Source organism: Heptranchias perlo, chromosome 7 (assembly GCF_035084215.1).
Source record: "Heptranchias perlo isolate sHepPer1 chromosome 7, sHepPer1.hap1, whole genome shotgun sequence".
Classification (NCBI taxonomy): Eukaryota; Metazoa; Chordata; class Chondrichthyes; order Hexanchiformes; family Hexanchidae; genus Heptranchias; species Heptranchias perlo.
The window spans coordinates 53,773,915-53,789,689 of NC_090331.1; the positions used below are offsets into that span (position 1 = coordinate 53,773,915).

Here is a 15,775-nt window from a genome sequence, read left to right on the forward strand (position 1 = left end):
GTGCTGATTCACTGCAAATGCTCAAAATGGAGCTGAATAAGTTGCTGGAGGAGGATGATGCTGCTGCGTACAAAAAGTAGGTGGGAACTTGGAGATGTAACTCATGGTCACCTGGAACTTATTTTTGATAACCTTCAAGCGTCAGAGGAATTTCTTAGAATCATACAGCACAGAAGGGGGTTATTCGGCCCATCATGCCTATGTCGGCTCTTCGAAAGAGCTACTCAATTAGTCCAACTCTCTTGCTGTTTCCCCATAAACCTGCAAATTTTTCCAGTTTCAACTATATATCCAATTCCCTTTTGAAAGTTATTATTGAATCTGCTTGCACCGTCCTTTCAGGCAGTGCATTCCAGATCATAACAACTTCCTGCGTAAAACAACAACTCCTCATCTCTCCTCCGGTTCTTTTGCCAATTATCTTAAATCTGTGTCCTCTTGTTATCAACCCTCCTGCCAATGGAAATAGTTTCTCTCTACTCCATCAAAACCCTTCATAATTTTGAAGACCTTTATTAAAACTCCCCTTCACCTTCTCTGCTCTGAGAACAATCCCAACCTCCCCATATAACTGAAGTCCCTCACACTGGCACCATTCTAGTAAATCTCTTCTGCACCCTCTCTAAGGCCCTGACATCCTTCCTAAGGTGTGATGCCCAGAATTGTACACAATACTCCAGCTGAGGCCTAACTATTGATTTATAAAGGTTTAGCATAACTTCCTTGCTTTTATACTCTATGCTTCTATTTATAAAGTCAAGGATCCCATATGATTTTTTTTTAAAAACAGTCTTATCAACTTGTCCTGCTACCTTCAAAGGTTTGTGCATGTGAACACCCAGGCCTCTCTGATCCTGCACTCCCTTTAAAATTGTACTATTTAGTTTATAATGCCTTTCCTCATTCTTAAGATTCTTTTTTGGCCTAGAGTTTATTTTTTATTCTATGTTTTTGCCTCTCCCAGTCATGGGGGACTTTAATCTTCATACAGACTGAGCAAATCAAATTGGCAAAGCTGGTCTGGAGGACAAGTTCATGGAATGAATTCGAGACAGTTTCCTAGAACAATACGTCGCAGAACCAACCAGGGAACAAGCTATTTGTATAATCTTGTATTGTGTAATGAGACAGGCTTAATTAGTAATCTCATAGTAAAGGATCCTGTGGGGAAGAGTGATCATAATATGATCGAATTTCACATTGAATTTGAGAGTGACATACTTCAGTCCAAAACTAGATTCTTAAACTTAAATAAAGCCAATTATATAGGTATGAAGGGCAAGTTGGCTAAGGTAGATTGGGAAATTAGATTAAAAAGGTATGACGGTAGATAAGCAGTGACAGACATTTAAAGAAATATTTCAGAATTCTCAACGAATATACATTCCATTGAGAAATAAAAACTCCATGGGAAAAGAGATCCATCCGTGGCTAACTGAAGGATAGCATTAGATTAAAAGAAGAGGTTTATAATGTTGCAAAGAAGAGTAGTAAGCCTGAGGATTGGGAGAGTTTTAGAAACCAGCAAAGGATGACTGAAAAAGTGATAAGGGAGAAAATGGAATGAGAGTAAACTAGCAAGAAATATAAAAACGGATTGTGAAAGCTTCTACAAGTATGTAAAAAGGAAGAGAGTAGCAAAAATAAACATTGGTCCCTTAGAGGCTGAGTCAGGAGAAATTATAATGGGGAATAAGGAAATGGTTGAGATGTTAGATACAAAATATTTGTTTGTCTTCACAGTAGAAGACACAAAAAAACTACCAAAAATAGTGGGGAACCAAGGGACAAATGAGAGTGAAGAACTTAAAACAATTAATATCAGTGGGCAAGAAAGTACCAGACAAACTAATGGGACAAAAAGCCTCAGCTATTTACAATCTATATTAATCTATCCAAGTTTGCTGATGATACAAAGCTAGGTGGGAAAGTAAGCTTTGAGGAGGATACAAAGTCTGCAAAGGGATATAGACAGGTTAAGTGAGTGGGCAAGAAGGTGGTAGATGGAGTATAATGTGGGGAAATGTGAGGTTATTCACTTTGGTAGGAAAAATTTTTTTAAAATATTTTTTAAATGGTGAGAAACTATTAAATGTTGGAATTGAGAGACTTGGTTGTCCTCGTACAAGAAACACAAATTTAGCATGCAGGTACAGCATGCAATTAGGAAGGCAAATGGCATGTTGGCCTTTATTGCAAGGGGGTTGGAGTACAAGAGTAAGGACATCTTGTCACAACTGTACAGGCCTTTGGTGAGACCAAACCTGGAGTACTGTGCACGGTTTTGGTCTCCTTATCTAAGGAAGGATGTTCTTGCCTTGGAAGCGGTCCAACGAAGGTTCACTAGATTAATTCCTGGGATGAGAAGGTTGTCCTGTTCTGAGAGACTGAGTAGAATGGGCCTACATTCTCTGGAGTTTAGAAGAATGAGAGGTGATCTCATTGAAACACAAGATTCTGAGGCGGCTTGACAGGGTAAATGCTGAGAGGTTGTTTCCCCTGGCTGGAGAGTCTAGAACTAGGGGGCATAGTCTCAGGATAAGGGGTCGGCGATTTAAGCCTGAGATGAGGAGGTATCTCTTCACACAGAGGGTGGTGAATCTTTGGAATTCTCTACCCCAGAGGGCTATGGATGCTCAGTCATTGAGTATGTTCAAGGCAGAGATCGACAGATTTTTGGACTCTAGGGGAATCAAGGAATACGGGGATTGGGCGGGAAAGTGGAGTTGAGGTCGAAGATCAGACATGATCTTATTGAACGGTGGAGCAGGCTCAAGGGGCCATATGGCCTACTCCTGCTCCTAATTCTTATGTTCTTATTACATGGCCGCTGGTAGGTTGGGAGCATTGAGGGTTATGTTGCTTAATTGCAACCCGACTGAATGGGTCAGACTCGATTGACCAGCTGGTCTTTTGCTGTCCATCATTTTTGTATGTTCATATGGTCATTTCAGATCACTTCACGTTCTGCCTGTTGTTCCCACTTCTTGCAGCAATCTCTGCTGTGTAAGGCTCTCACGTTTTAATTTCACATAACCTTCAGGACAAAACGTTTAGAAAACTTTGGAACTTTCAAATAACATACACAAGTATGTCACTAAATGCATGGTTATTAAAGAATAATTTTGATGAAAAAAGTTTTCAGAGTCTAAATATGATTATTGTGAAGGAGAAAGGTGTGGTTACTATCTTAGTTTAAAATGCAAGCCTTTAAAAATATAAATACTGCTTTTGAAGACTCATCTGAATGAATGGTTTCTTTCACACACCAGCACAGCAGACAGTTCTGTTGATGCCAATAATGGGTATTTTAAATATTTGTCCAGTCCTATCCAGTTATCTTCAACCTGTTTATGTCATCATCCCACTTATTTCAACAAAAAGTCCCAGTCCCTCCCCTATACATTAATACCAAATATTTACCATTTATGTCGACATACACATTAATGTAGGCACACTTAACGCTCCACATTTTTTAAGCCTCCAGCAGTATTAAAGGCCTTCTTCCATTACCAATTGTGCTGACAGGCCCTTATCTTCACAGTGCGATGAAAGTAAAAATGGAGGAGGAGAAACACGAAAAAAGTCATTTTGCATGCATTATTGTTGTTTTGCCTTTTGGGATTGTAGTCTTTTCGCCTTTGCTGGTCATATGCCTACAACTTCCACAATTCTGCTGGGCTCCGGCTACATTTGAGAAGATTCCAGAATACAGCGCGAGAGGGTGAAAGTGAAATGTCAACCATGAATTAGTAGTAAGTGCCTTTTCTTTTATTAAGAGCTGTGTTTGCATTGAGAAAGCAAAGCCCCACGTGACTGACTATTGAAGTTCAAGGAGAAAATTGAAATAACACAGAAAAGAAAGAACTGGCATGGCGGGATGGAAACAGGACTCTGCTGACTTCATCTCGCATATGTCAACATACCACTTATGTCAACAAATTAGTATGATCCCCAACATGTTGACATAAATGGGTAGGACTGTACTACAAAAAATGAAATTCAGCACAACTTTAACACATGGATGTCAACTGTAAGCCACAGCTCATTTCTTAAACAAGTAGAGGCCAACTTCAGCCAGTACTTATTTTGAAAGTTAACCACTGTTTGCAATCAGCACCAGGAACGAATGCTAGGTAAAACCTTCCTTTTTCCTGGCATCTATGTTCATTGACAGTACTTAAAGGGCTCCAATGGAGCACATGCACTTTTGGAGAATACATCCTAAAAACACTTATTCAAGATTTTTCCAGATAATTGAAAAGTTCAATGGTTAACAGTCTGCCTTCTCACACCTGGAGTCTGGGTTCAAATCCAGCCCAGATCGTTGGCCTAAGAGAAATGGAGTTTGTGCAGTATGAGTCCGTTCTCGGTAATACAGACTGATAACACTGATCTAATAGACAGTTTTGTGCAAAGATCTGACTCTCAGAGACAATAAAGATGGCTTATTTGGCATTAGTAAATCCACATTGTTACAGTACAGAGCACACCCCTAAGATTAGTTAGTGGGACAGAATAAAAAAAAGCTTATTGCACAACCAACTTCTGTCATACCTCATGTGGGAGTACTATATCCTACAATGCACGAGCTCCCTTATCAGGACACAATCAGCCAATTGATTCCACGAACAAGATAACATCGATTTGATGGTAGAAAATTACATCAAAGACTTCAGTGCTTGATAGGCTAAAATCTTTCTTCAGCCAATTGGAGGCCAACTTTTTCCGTGTGGCTCCCACCTTCAAAACTGACAGTGAGGCAGCCGATACTATCAATGGTAAAATGTTTTTTTTTAAAAAGAGACATATGAAGCAAAACTAAAGCTAAAATGACAAGACACTGGAAAAGAGAATTGGGAAAGTAAATACAGTAAAATATTTTACTTAAAATTTGTTTTTTGTAGTACAAGGTTAATATTACTTTAACAAGAATATTTCCCACATTTGTTTAACCTTACTGTAATATTCTGGTGCTGTGACACTGACACACCCTAAGGTAAAAGAAAAACGCCTAGCAAACAAGGCTGCAAATCTGAACTTACCAACTGTCTCAAGGTTAAGCAATCACACATCGAATAAAACTATCTGGATTAGTTTCAAGTGAGTCTGTCCCTTTAAGCAGTGGAGAGAGCAAAAGTATTCCCTCAACTTCTGCAATATATTTTTTTGCATTGAGGGAAGTTTCATGTAGTTCACACATATGCATAGGATGAAATGTGCTTATGCAGAATTAATAGATGGTGTCCTGGCAAAGATTCACATTGGCCGTGAGCCATAATCATATAGACAGGGGTTTAAAATGCATGTTTTAGTGCAAATCCTAGTTTTTTTTTTTGGGGGGGGGGGGGGGTGAAGAGAGAAATTGAAAGGGAAAGAAAGGACTTATTCAATCATTGCACTCATGTGATAGGTATGCATCAAAGTTCTTTGGCAGTCTAGTAAAGGGTCTACCCACTCCAATACTTGAAAGTCAAAATTTATAATTTGGAAAATCCAAATTAATATAAACATTTATCATTGACGAGTGGAGAAGGGAACGATGAAAAATATAACCACCTAAAATGAGTGCAGTTCCCCTTCAAAAAAAACTGAACTAAAACGTGTTGGCTAAATTTGATTACAACATCTCTGTAGCTATTATTAAACGATGCAATCTACAGATAATATAATTAAAGCCTCGGGCATCAACCATTCCTTGCCCAGTTCGTTGTACGTCCCCCCCCCCCCCCCCCCCAAAAAAAACTCACAAATCCTCCTAACTACCGCAACTGGAGAAAAAAAAAACTGTTAATGTTCAATGAGATGTGCCTACATCTACAGCGGAAGTCTTCCGCAGACGCTGTTTGAAAAGCCACACCTAGAATGGATATGGCAAGAGGCTGAAAGTTGTTTGCTCGGTCCAGTTGAGTGACAGCGCCCAGGATTGCAGCTGTCAGACCCGCATTGTTACTCACCGTCAACTGGGAGCCGCTCAGCTTTTCGCATTACTCTGCGCTCTCTGCTCGTTCCTCCCGGGTAGTTGAGGGGCCAGACATTTTCTGTTAAAACTTGAGCCGTGCCATTGCCTAAAGTTCTGCCTTGGAGTCGATCCGGGTCCCTGGGCTGTGTCAGTGATGTAATGTTTGCAGCTGGCTGGGTGGGTTCTGAACGCAACTTTAAAGTGAGCAGAAAGCAATTAAAGTGCCGCCGGCGCCTCAAGGCGGCCTTCCCCACTTCTGCACTGTTTGCACTCGCCGTGTTATTTTGTTTTTCTTTTATTATTATTATTTTTCGCAATGTTTTGGGAGCAGCACGTGTGCGTGGGCGCGAGCTCAGCCTCTCCGGCTGTTTCACCACAAGAATGCTCGCCACGAGGACAAGTCTGCCTGTTGCAGCTAAAGAGCAGCTTGCAAAGTTGGGTGGGGGGTGGAGGGAACCCACTTGGAACCAAAACTCAAGATAACTTCACAAAAATGTTACTGATTCCACAAAATTAGTAGTTTTTGAAGCTAAAATTGTGCTCCATAAGTATTCGGATTTACGTAACATTAGTGGCTGTGGCTGCCTGAGGAACTACTGTGTATGAGTGTACTGAAGAATCTTAACATTCGCATTACTTCCTGTCAATTTTCTCATTATAAATTATGTCCACATTTATAATAGAATCTGACTTTATAAAACTTGTCCCGCTGTAATTACTCTCCCCTCCAGTGGAGCTACTGCAATGTCTCTACTGGCGGGATAGTGTAATTACAGCATAACAAGTTTACATAAACAGTTTCCATTATAAATGTAGACCTAGGAATTTATAATGAAAATCAAAATAAGGAGCAAACGCATGACTTTAAAATGGGATTGAATTACATCTGCACACTCTAGTCCAGTTTATCTGGAGGGTTTAAGAGTGGATGAATCCTGGGACAATTCCCTAACACTCAGTAGACTATTTGAATAATTTGCATAAGGAGTCACTATGAACAGAAGGTGAGGGCAAGTCAGTGACCTGTTGGCAAGGAATTTCCTCACTCTGATTTAACGCTGAAATTTACACAGGTTTCCAAGTTGAACTTGCCGACAGCTTGCTGAAATTTCCTACGAGTTTCATTAGCTACATCGGAACGTAAAAACTGGTGTAAAACAAGCAAAACTCCGCATAAACAATTGGGACCTGAGGAATCTTCCCACTTTAAAACACTTTATCTTATTGATGTTATGAAAATTAAAGTTTGAAGCCACCAAACCATCATTTCTGCACATTAACAGAGACTGGGAAGATTGGGTTTGTTTTCCTTGGAGCAGAGGAGGCTGAGGGGGGACATGATTGAGGTGTACAAAATTATGAGGGGCACAGATAGGATGGATACTAAGGAGCTTTTTCCCTTCGTTGAGGGTTCTATAACAAGGGGACATAGATTCAAGGTAAAAGGCGGGAGGTTTAGAGGGGATTTGAGAAAGAACTTTTTCACCCAGAGGGTGGTTGGAGTCTGGAACTCACTGTCTGAAAGGGTTGTGGAGGCAGGAACCCTCACAACATTCAAGAAGCATTTGGATGAGCACTTGAAATGCCATAGCATACAAGGCTACGGACCAAATGCTGGAATATGGGATTAGAGTAGACAGGGCTGATGGCCGGCGCGGACACGATGGGCCGAAGGGCCTCTATCCGTGCTGTATAACTCTATGACTCTATAAGCACAGTATATTTGAGAAAATGCAATTATGGAAGCTTTTCCCTTTTTAATATAACAGATTTTGATGCCATAAAAAAGCATTCAAAGATATAAAAAAATACAGTGAGGTCTCTGTAAGGAGAAATTTTTAAAAATCGCTAAAAAATTACGCTAAGGGCCAATTTCAGGGAGCAATATCAAACGCCTGAAAGACGCCTGACCCTATATCAGAGCAGGCCATTTTTCAGGTGTCCCTGGCGGCTGCCTAAAATATCCATTAGGCCTCTTACATGTGAAAATGAGGGGCCTAACACCTCTTTTAGGCCCCTCAAAGGTCAACAAAAGGTAAGTTTCGTATTTTTAAAAAAATTTAAAATCGTTGCAGAAATAGTGACAATGGGTCCTGCTGCGCCTCAAATTTTGGGCGTAAATTTACATCCGTTCAGAACTGATGTAAACTCATGTTTTGTCGTCTTTTGAAAGGGGCTGGAGCCACGTTAATGGACAAGGTGGAGTTTTGGCAGACATAACTAGGGAGCAGTGCAAATGAAATTCGCGCTTAACGACGTTGCACACAGATATATGCGCTCCCTTATATATATATATTTTAAAGTTTGTGCATATATCCCATCAAAAATTTCACAAACAGCCTGCAAAATGGTGGTGGTGGTGGGTGGTAATTGACTCAGTAAGGTTGGCACAGGTTAAAAGTGATCTGTACCTCCAGGTACCAAAAATCATTGCAGGGTCAATTGGAAAGGAAAAATGTGACAACTAGTCAAGGGCAAAGAAAGGCCTTGTGATATGACCTCTAACTTAAAATAATTGATTTTAAAGCCTAACAGACAACTAAACTGTACCCATTTTTAAAAATAGAATAGGAACATTGTGGTAGATGGAACTTTTATACTTTTTTAAAAAGATTGAAAATAGGCAATGATCAACAAGAAAAAGGGACCAATTTTTTTAAAATGACAAGGGAGTCACTGAAAAGAATTGAATCCATTGAAAAAAACCCCAGCAAGAATGGACAATGAAAGACAATGGGGTAGAAATTAGAACTCGTTCGTCCCATTTTCTGGGCATAGAACGGACGCAACAAGGGCCAGTTTCAGGGAGCAACGTCACACGCCTGAAAGACGTCTGACTCGATGTTGGGGCAGGCCCTTTTTCAGGTGTCCCTGGCGGCTGCCTAAAACATCTGTTAGGCCTCTTACATATGTAAATGAGGGGCCTAACGCCTGTTATAGGCCCCCTTATCGAAACTGGATACTGACGAGCAGTGCAGGAACTGGGCTTGCTCCGCTCAGGATTCTTCAGCTGCCGCTGGGGCTTAAGCCGTGGCCACCAACAGAAGGTAAGTTTTGTATTTTTTTAAATTCAAAATTGTTCCTGTGGAGTAAGGAGGAGCAGCATTGCTCCCCAACTCCACAGTGGGAATCCCTTTTGTAGGTAAATGGACCAGACTTGCAAATACCTTAATGCTGAACTACTAATAAAGTGCTAATTAGCCCACTATCTCAATTTTAAAGTAGGGGGGCGGGTACGGTGTATGTGAGCCCCAAGCGGGTGGCGAACCCTGGGAGTCCGGGAATGTGGAGGCTAGGGTTGCCAACCCTCCCGCTTTGGGCGAGAGTCTCCTGGAATGGGCGATTGGTCTGCCGAGCACTGTTGCTGGCGACTCAGAGTAACGGTCCTTGTATACATGGCTCACGCATGCACAGTACCGTGGCTTGCAGCCAACCTGCGTTGTCTGGGCCTGCTGGTCACCCCACTATTCGGAATATTATCAGTTGTGAAGATGACAGCTTCAGGGCCAACGAAAATCACCCGGAAACTCTGTGAGTCCTGAGTATGGAGAGCAAGAGCAACCCAAACTGGGGGGGGGGGGTGTAAAAGAGAGAAACACAAATTGGGGGAGGGAGGGAGAGTGCAACACAAACTGGGTGGAGAGAGAATCAAACTGGGGGAGGGAGGGAGACCACATCGAATGCCATGTGATCAAACGTCACATGATCAAAACTCCAGGAATATGTCAAACCAGAATTGGCAACTTTAGTGGAGGCCCAGCTGAAAATAAAAACTGGGTGTCATTTCCATCGATTTTCCTGGAGTCCGCTCAAATCTGGCCAGATCAACTACTTGGATGGCGGGTGGGAATTTGGTGGCAGGAGGCCGCAGCCAGAGCACCATGAGAACACTCCCCGGTAGTCAGTTGAGTGGGGCGGGGAGGGGGGCTCTGGAGGTGATCAGGGGGGTAGGGTGGAGCCCAGGATGAGAGAGGCTCAAGGGTTCCTCGTGAGACCCAGAGGAGCACTTCTGGTCCAAAAGGAAACCTAAAATTAAATTTTAAAACTTTCCTGCCTGGGCTTCTTCTGGCCCACAATCCACATCCTGACAGGTCTGGTCTGATGGGAAAGCCGTCACTGCTCCCTTGCTCAGGCCTCTGACTAAAATTGCAGATTGGGTCCCAATGACATCATCGGATCCGACCTGCTTATTTAAAGAAGGACCCCGCTTCCTTCTTGTAGGTGAGCAGATTAAAATCGGGACACAACAGGAAGGCAGCAGGATCAAAGCGGGGTAAGTGACTGCCCTCATTTTAACTGCTCTCCTGCCTGGTTTCCACCAGATGGGGGGTGGGGGGGATTAATATCAGGGCCTCAGTGTTTGAATCTTATTTGCAATTACACATTCCAACACCTGTTCTAACATATCCTTCCTATCACTTCATAGAGCAAATTGTTCTCTTTCTTATGCTGACCCAGTGGTCTATAGCATATTTTTAGTGTTAACTCGGATTTTCTTAGCATTAGAGATGTCTAACTGGAGTAGTTCATTGTGTGGCTTTCTATCTTCCACAGGATCAACTTCCTTTACCTCCTTGACATCCACCTCCTTTGTTGTTCAGTTGTAAGAGTTTGGCTCCAAACTTCCCTCCAATCTTCTTCTGTTACCTGATGTTTTAAGGTTATGTGTGAGCTGTCCCAACATGGAAGTGAATGTGATATGTAGGCCCAATATGTATTTGTAAGTGTCTTGGAAGTTGAGGTGTAGCTCTAAGAAAGTTGGTTCACATTCAAGTTTTGGAAGTTTACTGAGTCTTGGTGGAAATGCTTGATTTAGAGCTAATGGAACAGATCAAGTTGGATGAAGTGAAATTTGTCAGCCATCTATTCAAAGGTGGTGATTTTCCCCTCCCGGGGGAGCTAACAGTCCTTACTTTGCCAGGTTCTGAATCTGTTTGCAGACAGCATCTCAGGAGTTCCCCATTGTACCAAATTGAGGACAGGACTAACAGATGCCTTGAGACCCTCAGCAAGGCAGGGGTTTCTCCAGGTTGATAGTGCAATTATTGCATGCTTGAAAACCTCTTCTGGTTTCTTCTTGAAGGTCTATGAAGAATAGATTGTTTATTCAATTGGTATCTGTGTTCCAGCCTTTACCAATGATATTGATTTGAATATTGCAGTTAGTGTACTCACACAGCTGATTTCCATTTTTTTACTGCTGTGGTTCTGTTAATTGCAGAGGGACGACTCAAGAGAACAGAGTGCAGTCGGTACCACATTTCTGAATATGCTCTGTCAATTTCAAATTACGAATGTCAATGACATCACTGGAGCATTTTTTAGCTGGAAGAGTTACATGACCCCCAACAATGTAAGGACTGATTTATCACACACAGTTGATGTGGAATTATCCCTGGCTGTATGACTGATCTCCACAATTGTTAATTAAGCTCCTTCATAGACAAGCTCAGTAATTCCTTTTAGCTTAATAACACCATCAATAACAGTTCTTAAACAAAAAAAGTTAAAACTTCAACATAAGCAAAATAGAACTCTTTGCATGTGATGTTTAAAAGAGGTCCTGATGATATGATTCCCTCCCAGTTTGAGTGAGAAACACTTTGAATTCAATAAGCTTATTTGTCCCCTACTTTTATATAGTTAACATGTAATTTATCAGTTACCATGTAGATTTAATTTCATTAATGTAAATAATCAATTTTACGTTCCATGCATGTTTCTGCACAATTAAATTTATACTTATTAAATTGAAAAGCAAGAAATTCACTCTGCCTCAGCTATCGAGTTCTCAAAGAGCAGATAAGACTCAAATACTGCAGACAAATGTTTGAAAAAAGTTACAAGGTTGGAGCACTACTTTTTAAATACTGTTCACAAATAAAATCATTTAAATTGCTTTGAAACAAATGATATATCATTGGTTGTACATACCTTTCAGTAGTATTAAAATTGTGATAAAATGTTGTATATTAATACTTCTTGGTTGATTCTTTTTCAATTTTGAAATTATTGTCACTCATTTCAAAGGGATAACGGGCTTGCACTATTTCTTCTGATTGCACAAGAAGATCTTATGGCCTCATTTAGAAGGAACTGTTGTCTGGTCAACTTTGCATAGACGAAGTACCCAAAGTTTCAGTCCAGGCCAAGGCACAAATGGGGTGAATTCTTGGTCAAAAGACCATAAAATGGGGTGGAACCAGACTGTGCCTGGATTCTGCCCTGTTTTTTAGCTCCTGTCTTTTTCCAGTAAAAGTAGGAGGGGGGCAGGCATGGGCAGACCTTCTGCCCATACCCCTGCTTTAAGAGGGCATATCAGGTGGAATTCCTGGACCACCCTGGGAATTTCACCCATAAAAGGCCTCAGCAGAATTCATACCAGCTGAGGAGTGGTGTGAGTCCAGTTGTGAGCCCAGAAAAGGCCCCAGACATTGGCAGAAGTAAGGTAATCAATCCTGGAAAGGATCGATTACTTAAGTTATGGCTTCTATTGCAGGGGCTGCGTGTCTCTCTCCATTCCTCTCAATGGATTTGGGCAGGCAGCACTGATGTGCCCTTACAGGTGTGATACACCCGTCTGAATGGGCTCACGACCCAATCCATGACTGCAGGCAGCTGGAAGTCGCACCCCGCAACTCTTTCAGCGGCAAAACAGGGACTCCAGAATTTTGGCTGTTAAGTCTTTTCCTTTGAAAAGCACAAAACTAATTACTGGATGTCATGCAATTTATGATACAATGATATCCATTTAAAGTCCAGTAAGTTCAATCAAACCCAGTTCAATTTAAGTACACGGGGGTAATTGTAACCTAACCCACCCAGCAGGAAACTGACAGAATTGGATCGCCCGCTCGTTTCCACAGAAAGTAAAATTGGGCGGGATGTAAAACTGGCAGTGGATCTGATCCTGTCGGTTTTCATTTAAAATTACTCCCCATGTGTTAAATGCAAGGAAATTTAAGATCCCTTTTTCATCTTTTAGTCCCATGATAGTTTATGCCCAAATGTCTATTGTTTTCCATTTCATTTCTCAGTAAGTGGAGTCAAGCTCTTGAAGACGCCTTTTTTCCCCAGTGGATAGCTCTAGCATGCATCATAAATATTTCACAGCGTAGTACTCATATAATAACTTGCCACATCCAGGGGTAGACACTGGACCTCATTGCGCCCATTTTACAGGCGTAAAACAGTTATAACGAGGGCCAATTGCAGGGACCAACGTTATGTGTCCAAAGAGTGCCTGAAAAATGTTCAACCTGTTATTTGGTCGGGCCATTTTTCAGGTATCCCTGGCGCATGCCTAAAACAGGCGTTAGACTACTTACATATGTAAGTGAGGTGAGTCTAAATTTTAAAAAAAGTTCCTGTGGAGCCAGGGCGAGCAGGAGTGCCCCCTCAACTCCACCCCCCCTCCCCCCCAACCATTGCCGCTCCACTTCCACTCCCGGCACTTACCTTCAGGCTGCTGCCAGCGAGGCAAGCAGCTCAAAATTCATAGTTTTAAAATGGACGAGTTGGCTGTGGAGGTGCGACAGGTGCCGGCACCTCGTCCAACCAATGTTAATGAGGCCTGAGGCGCAATTTCGGGCTGGCCACAGGCCTCTTGGTTCTGGCGTGCGTTCCATTTCAGTCCCAAAAATTGGCCTAAAGCGATTCCCACCCCCCAGCGTCAAAAATTCAGCACTACATAATTCTATTTTTGGTCAGTGTAAAAGGAATAGTCTGAGTTAATGCCTTACTTAATCCATATTTTAGAAAAAATGTTTTACTTGTTTACTTACGGATTTGGTTATCAGTTTTGGTTCATTATGAAAGCTGACACAATGTCAATGGAAATTTTAATAATTAAGGGTTATACTGTTAAGATTTCATGGGAAATCTTAAGATAACACTCTGGTAGAATCTTATGCTCGATGACCTTTTAAAAATCTATTTTCAATTTTTTTTTACGATCACTTTGTTCTTTGACAAATTGAAATTGATCTTCAAATAGTTCAGCTGTATCTGCAATAAACTGAGCCATAAATACAAAATTTTGTTTTAATCCAGAACCATGTATCCATTTGTTAACAATCTGTAAAACACATGTAAAATTATACAGTAGGACTACATATCTAAATGTACAATAACGCAATCTTTAGACATAAAAGCATGGATGAGATAATCTTAGTCTATATTGTTCAATTTCTATCAAATTTCAAATGACCACAAATCTAATTCTTTAAACATAGTTTTAATGTTTTCTGTAATGTACTAAAAGAAATGTCCCACTTATTTCATGTTTCAGGTGATTTTACATTAATGTTGTTTACTAATCTGATTTAATCATGTTTTTTATATATTCAAATTCGCTACATGTAATTCAGCGTAAAACAAAGCAAACTATATATTTTGTAAAACAGACTACAATTACAACAGTAAACCTATTCATCCTTTCAATGGAGAAATGCCCATCTCCATTACCAGTAATGTATTGTCTGATCTCTGCTAATCTGTTCATTATGAAGGTTCAGCCCTGCTGATTCAGTTCAATGAGACGGCCAGCAAACACACTCAGGGTACCAATAATACAAACCAGCATGAAGACTCCCAACAGAATGTGATCAAGCACCATTGCAACAAATTTCCATTCTTCTGCAGCCTGGTATTGAAACAAAAAGTAAATCAATGTTATTACTCATCAGCAGCCATATTAAGACTTTCGTGAGCTGATTCCTTTTCCCACGATTTCCACTGCTATTAATGCTGTAGGAAATATTGAACTCCATGAAGCAAAAAAAAAACAATTTTATTTGATGCAAACTGGACGTTAGCACCACTGCATTTTATTTCTTGGGAATTCTTGTGCTGCTCAAGGCAAAGGATACGAACAACAACTTGTATTTATATAGCATCTTTAACGTAATGAAACATCCCAAGTTGCTTCATGGGAGCATTATCAGACCAAATAAAAATTGGCACTGAGCCAAAGAAGAGATATTAGGACAGGTGACCAAAAGCTTAGTCAAAGAGATAGGTTTTAAGGATTTTCTTAAAAGAGAAGAGAAAGGTCAAGAGACAGAGAGGTTTAGGGAGGGAATTCCAAACCTTAGGGACTAGACAGTCCTAGGACACAGTCACCAATTGTGGGGCGAAGGAAGTCAGGATGCACAAGAGGCCAGAATTGGAGGAATGAAGATTTCTCGGAGTGTTGTAAGGCTAGAGGAAGTTACAGAAATAGGGAGGGGCAAGGCCATGGACAGATTTGAACACGAGGATGAGAATTTTAAAATTGAGGAATATGGGGACCGGGAGCCAATGTAGGTTAGCGAGCATAGGGATGATGGGTGATCAGGACTTGGTGTGAGTTAGGATACGGGCAGCAGAGTTTTGGATGAGCTCAAGTTTATGGAGGGTGGAAGATGGGAGGCCAGCCAGGAGAGCATTGGAATAGTCGAGTCTAGAGGTAACAAAGGCATGGATGAGGGTTTCAGCAGCCAATGGGCTGAGGTAGGGGCAGAGATGGGCGATATTACAGAGGTTGAAGTAGGCGGTTTTTGTGATGGGGCGGATATGGGGTCAGAAGCTCAGCTCAGGGTCAAATAGAACTCTGAAGTTGCGAACAGTCTGGTTCAGCCTCAGATAGTGGACAGGGAAGGGGACGGAATCAGTGGCTACGGAACGGAGTTTGTGGTGGGGGCTCAAGACAATGGCTTTGATCTTCCCAATGTTTAATTGTAGGAAATTTCTGCTCGTCCAGTACTGGATGTCGGACAAGCAGCCTGACTGCACAGAGGTAGTGGAGGGGTCGAGAGAGGTGGTGGTGAGGCA

At 41.4% G+C, this 15,775-nt stretch overlaps 2 protein-coding genes across 3 annotated transcripts in view; both read right to left on the reverse strand.

The window, feature by feature from the left end:
- LOC137323723 (WAS/WASL-interacting protein family member 1-like) overlaps positions 1-6,206 on the reverse strand; it is an 84,076-nt gene extending 77,870 nt beyond the window's left edge. For both annotated transcript variants that reach the window (XM_067987578.1, XM_067987579.1), the window contains exon 1: positions 5,958-6,206. The gene's annotated coding sequence lies outside the window, so the exon portion shown is untranslated. The remainder of the gene's footprint in view (positions 1-5,957) is intronic.
- A 7,809-nt stretch (positions 6,207-14,015) lies between these two features.
- Positions 14,016-15,775, reverse strand: part of chrna1 (cholinergic receptor, nicotinic, alpha 1 (muscle)) — a 44,445-nt gene continuing 42,685 nt past the window's right edge. Inside the window, exon 9 of the mRNA XM_067986802.1 lies at positions 14,016-14,606. Within this exon, the coding sequence (XP_067842903.1) occupies positions 14,475-14,606 (132 nt within the window). The 3' untranslated portion in view covers positions 14,016-14,474. The remainder of the gene's footprint in view (positions 14,607-15,775) is intronic.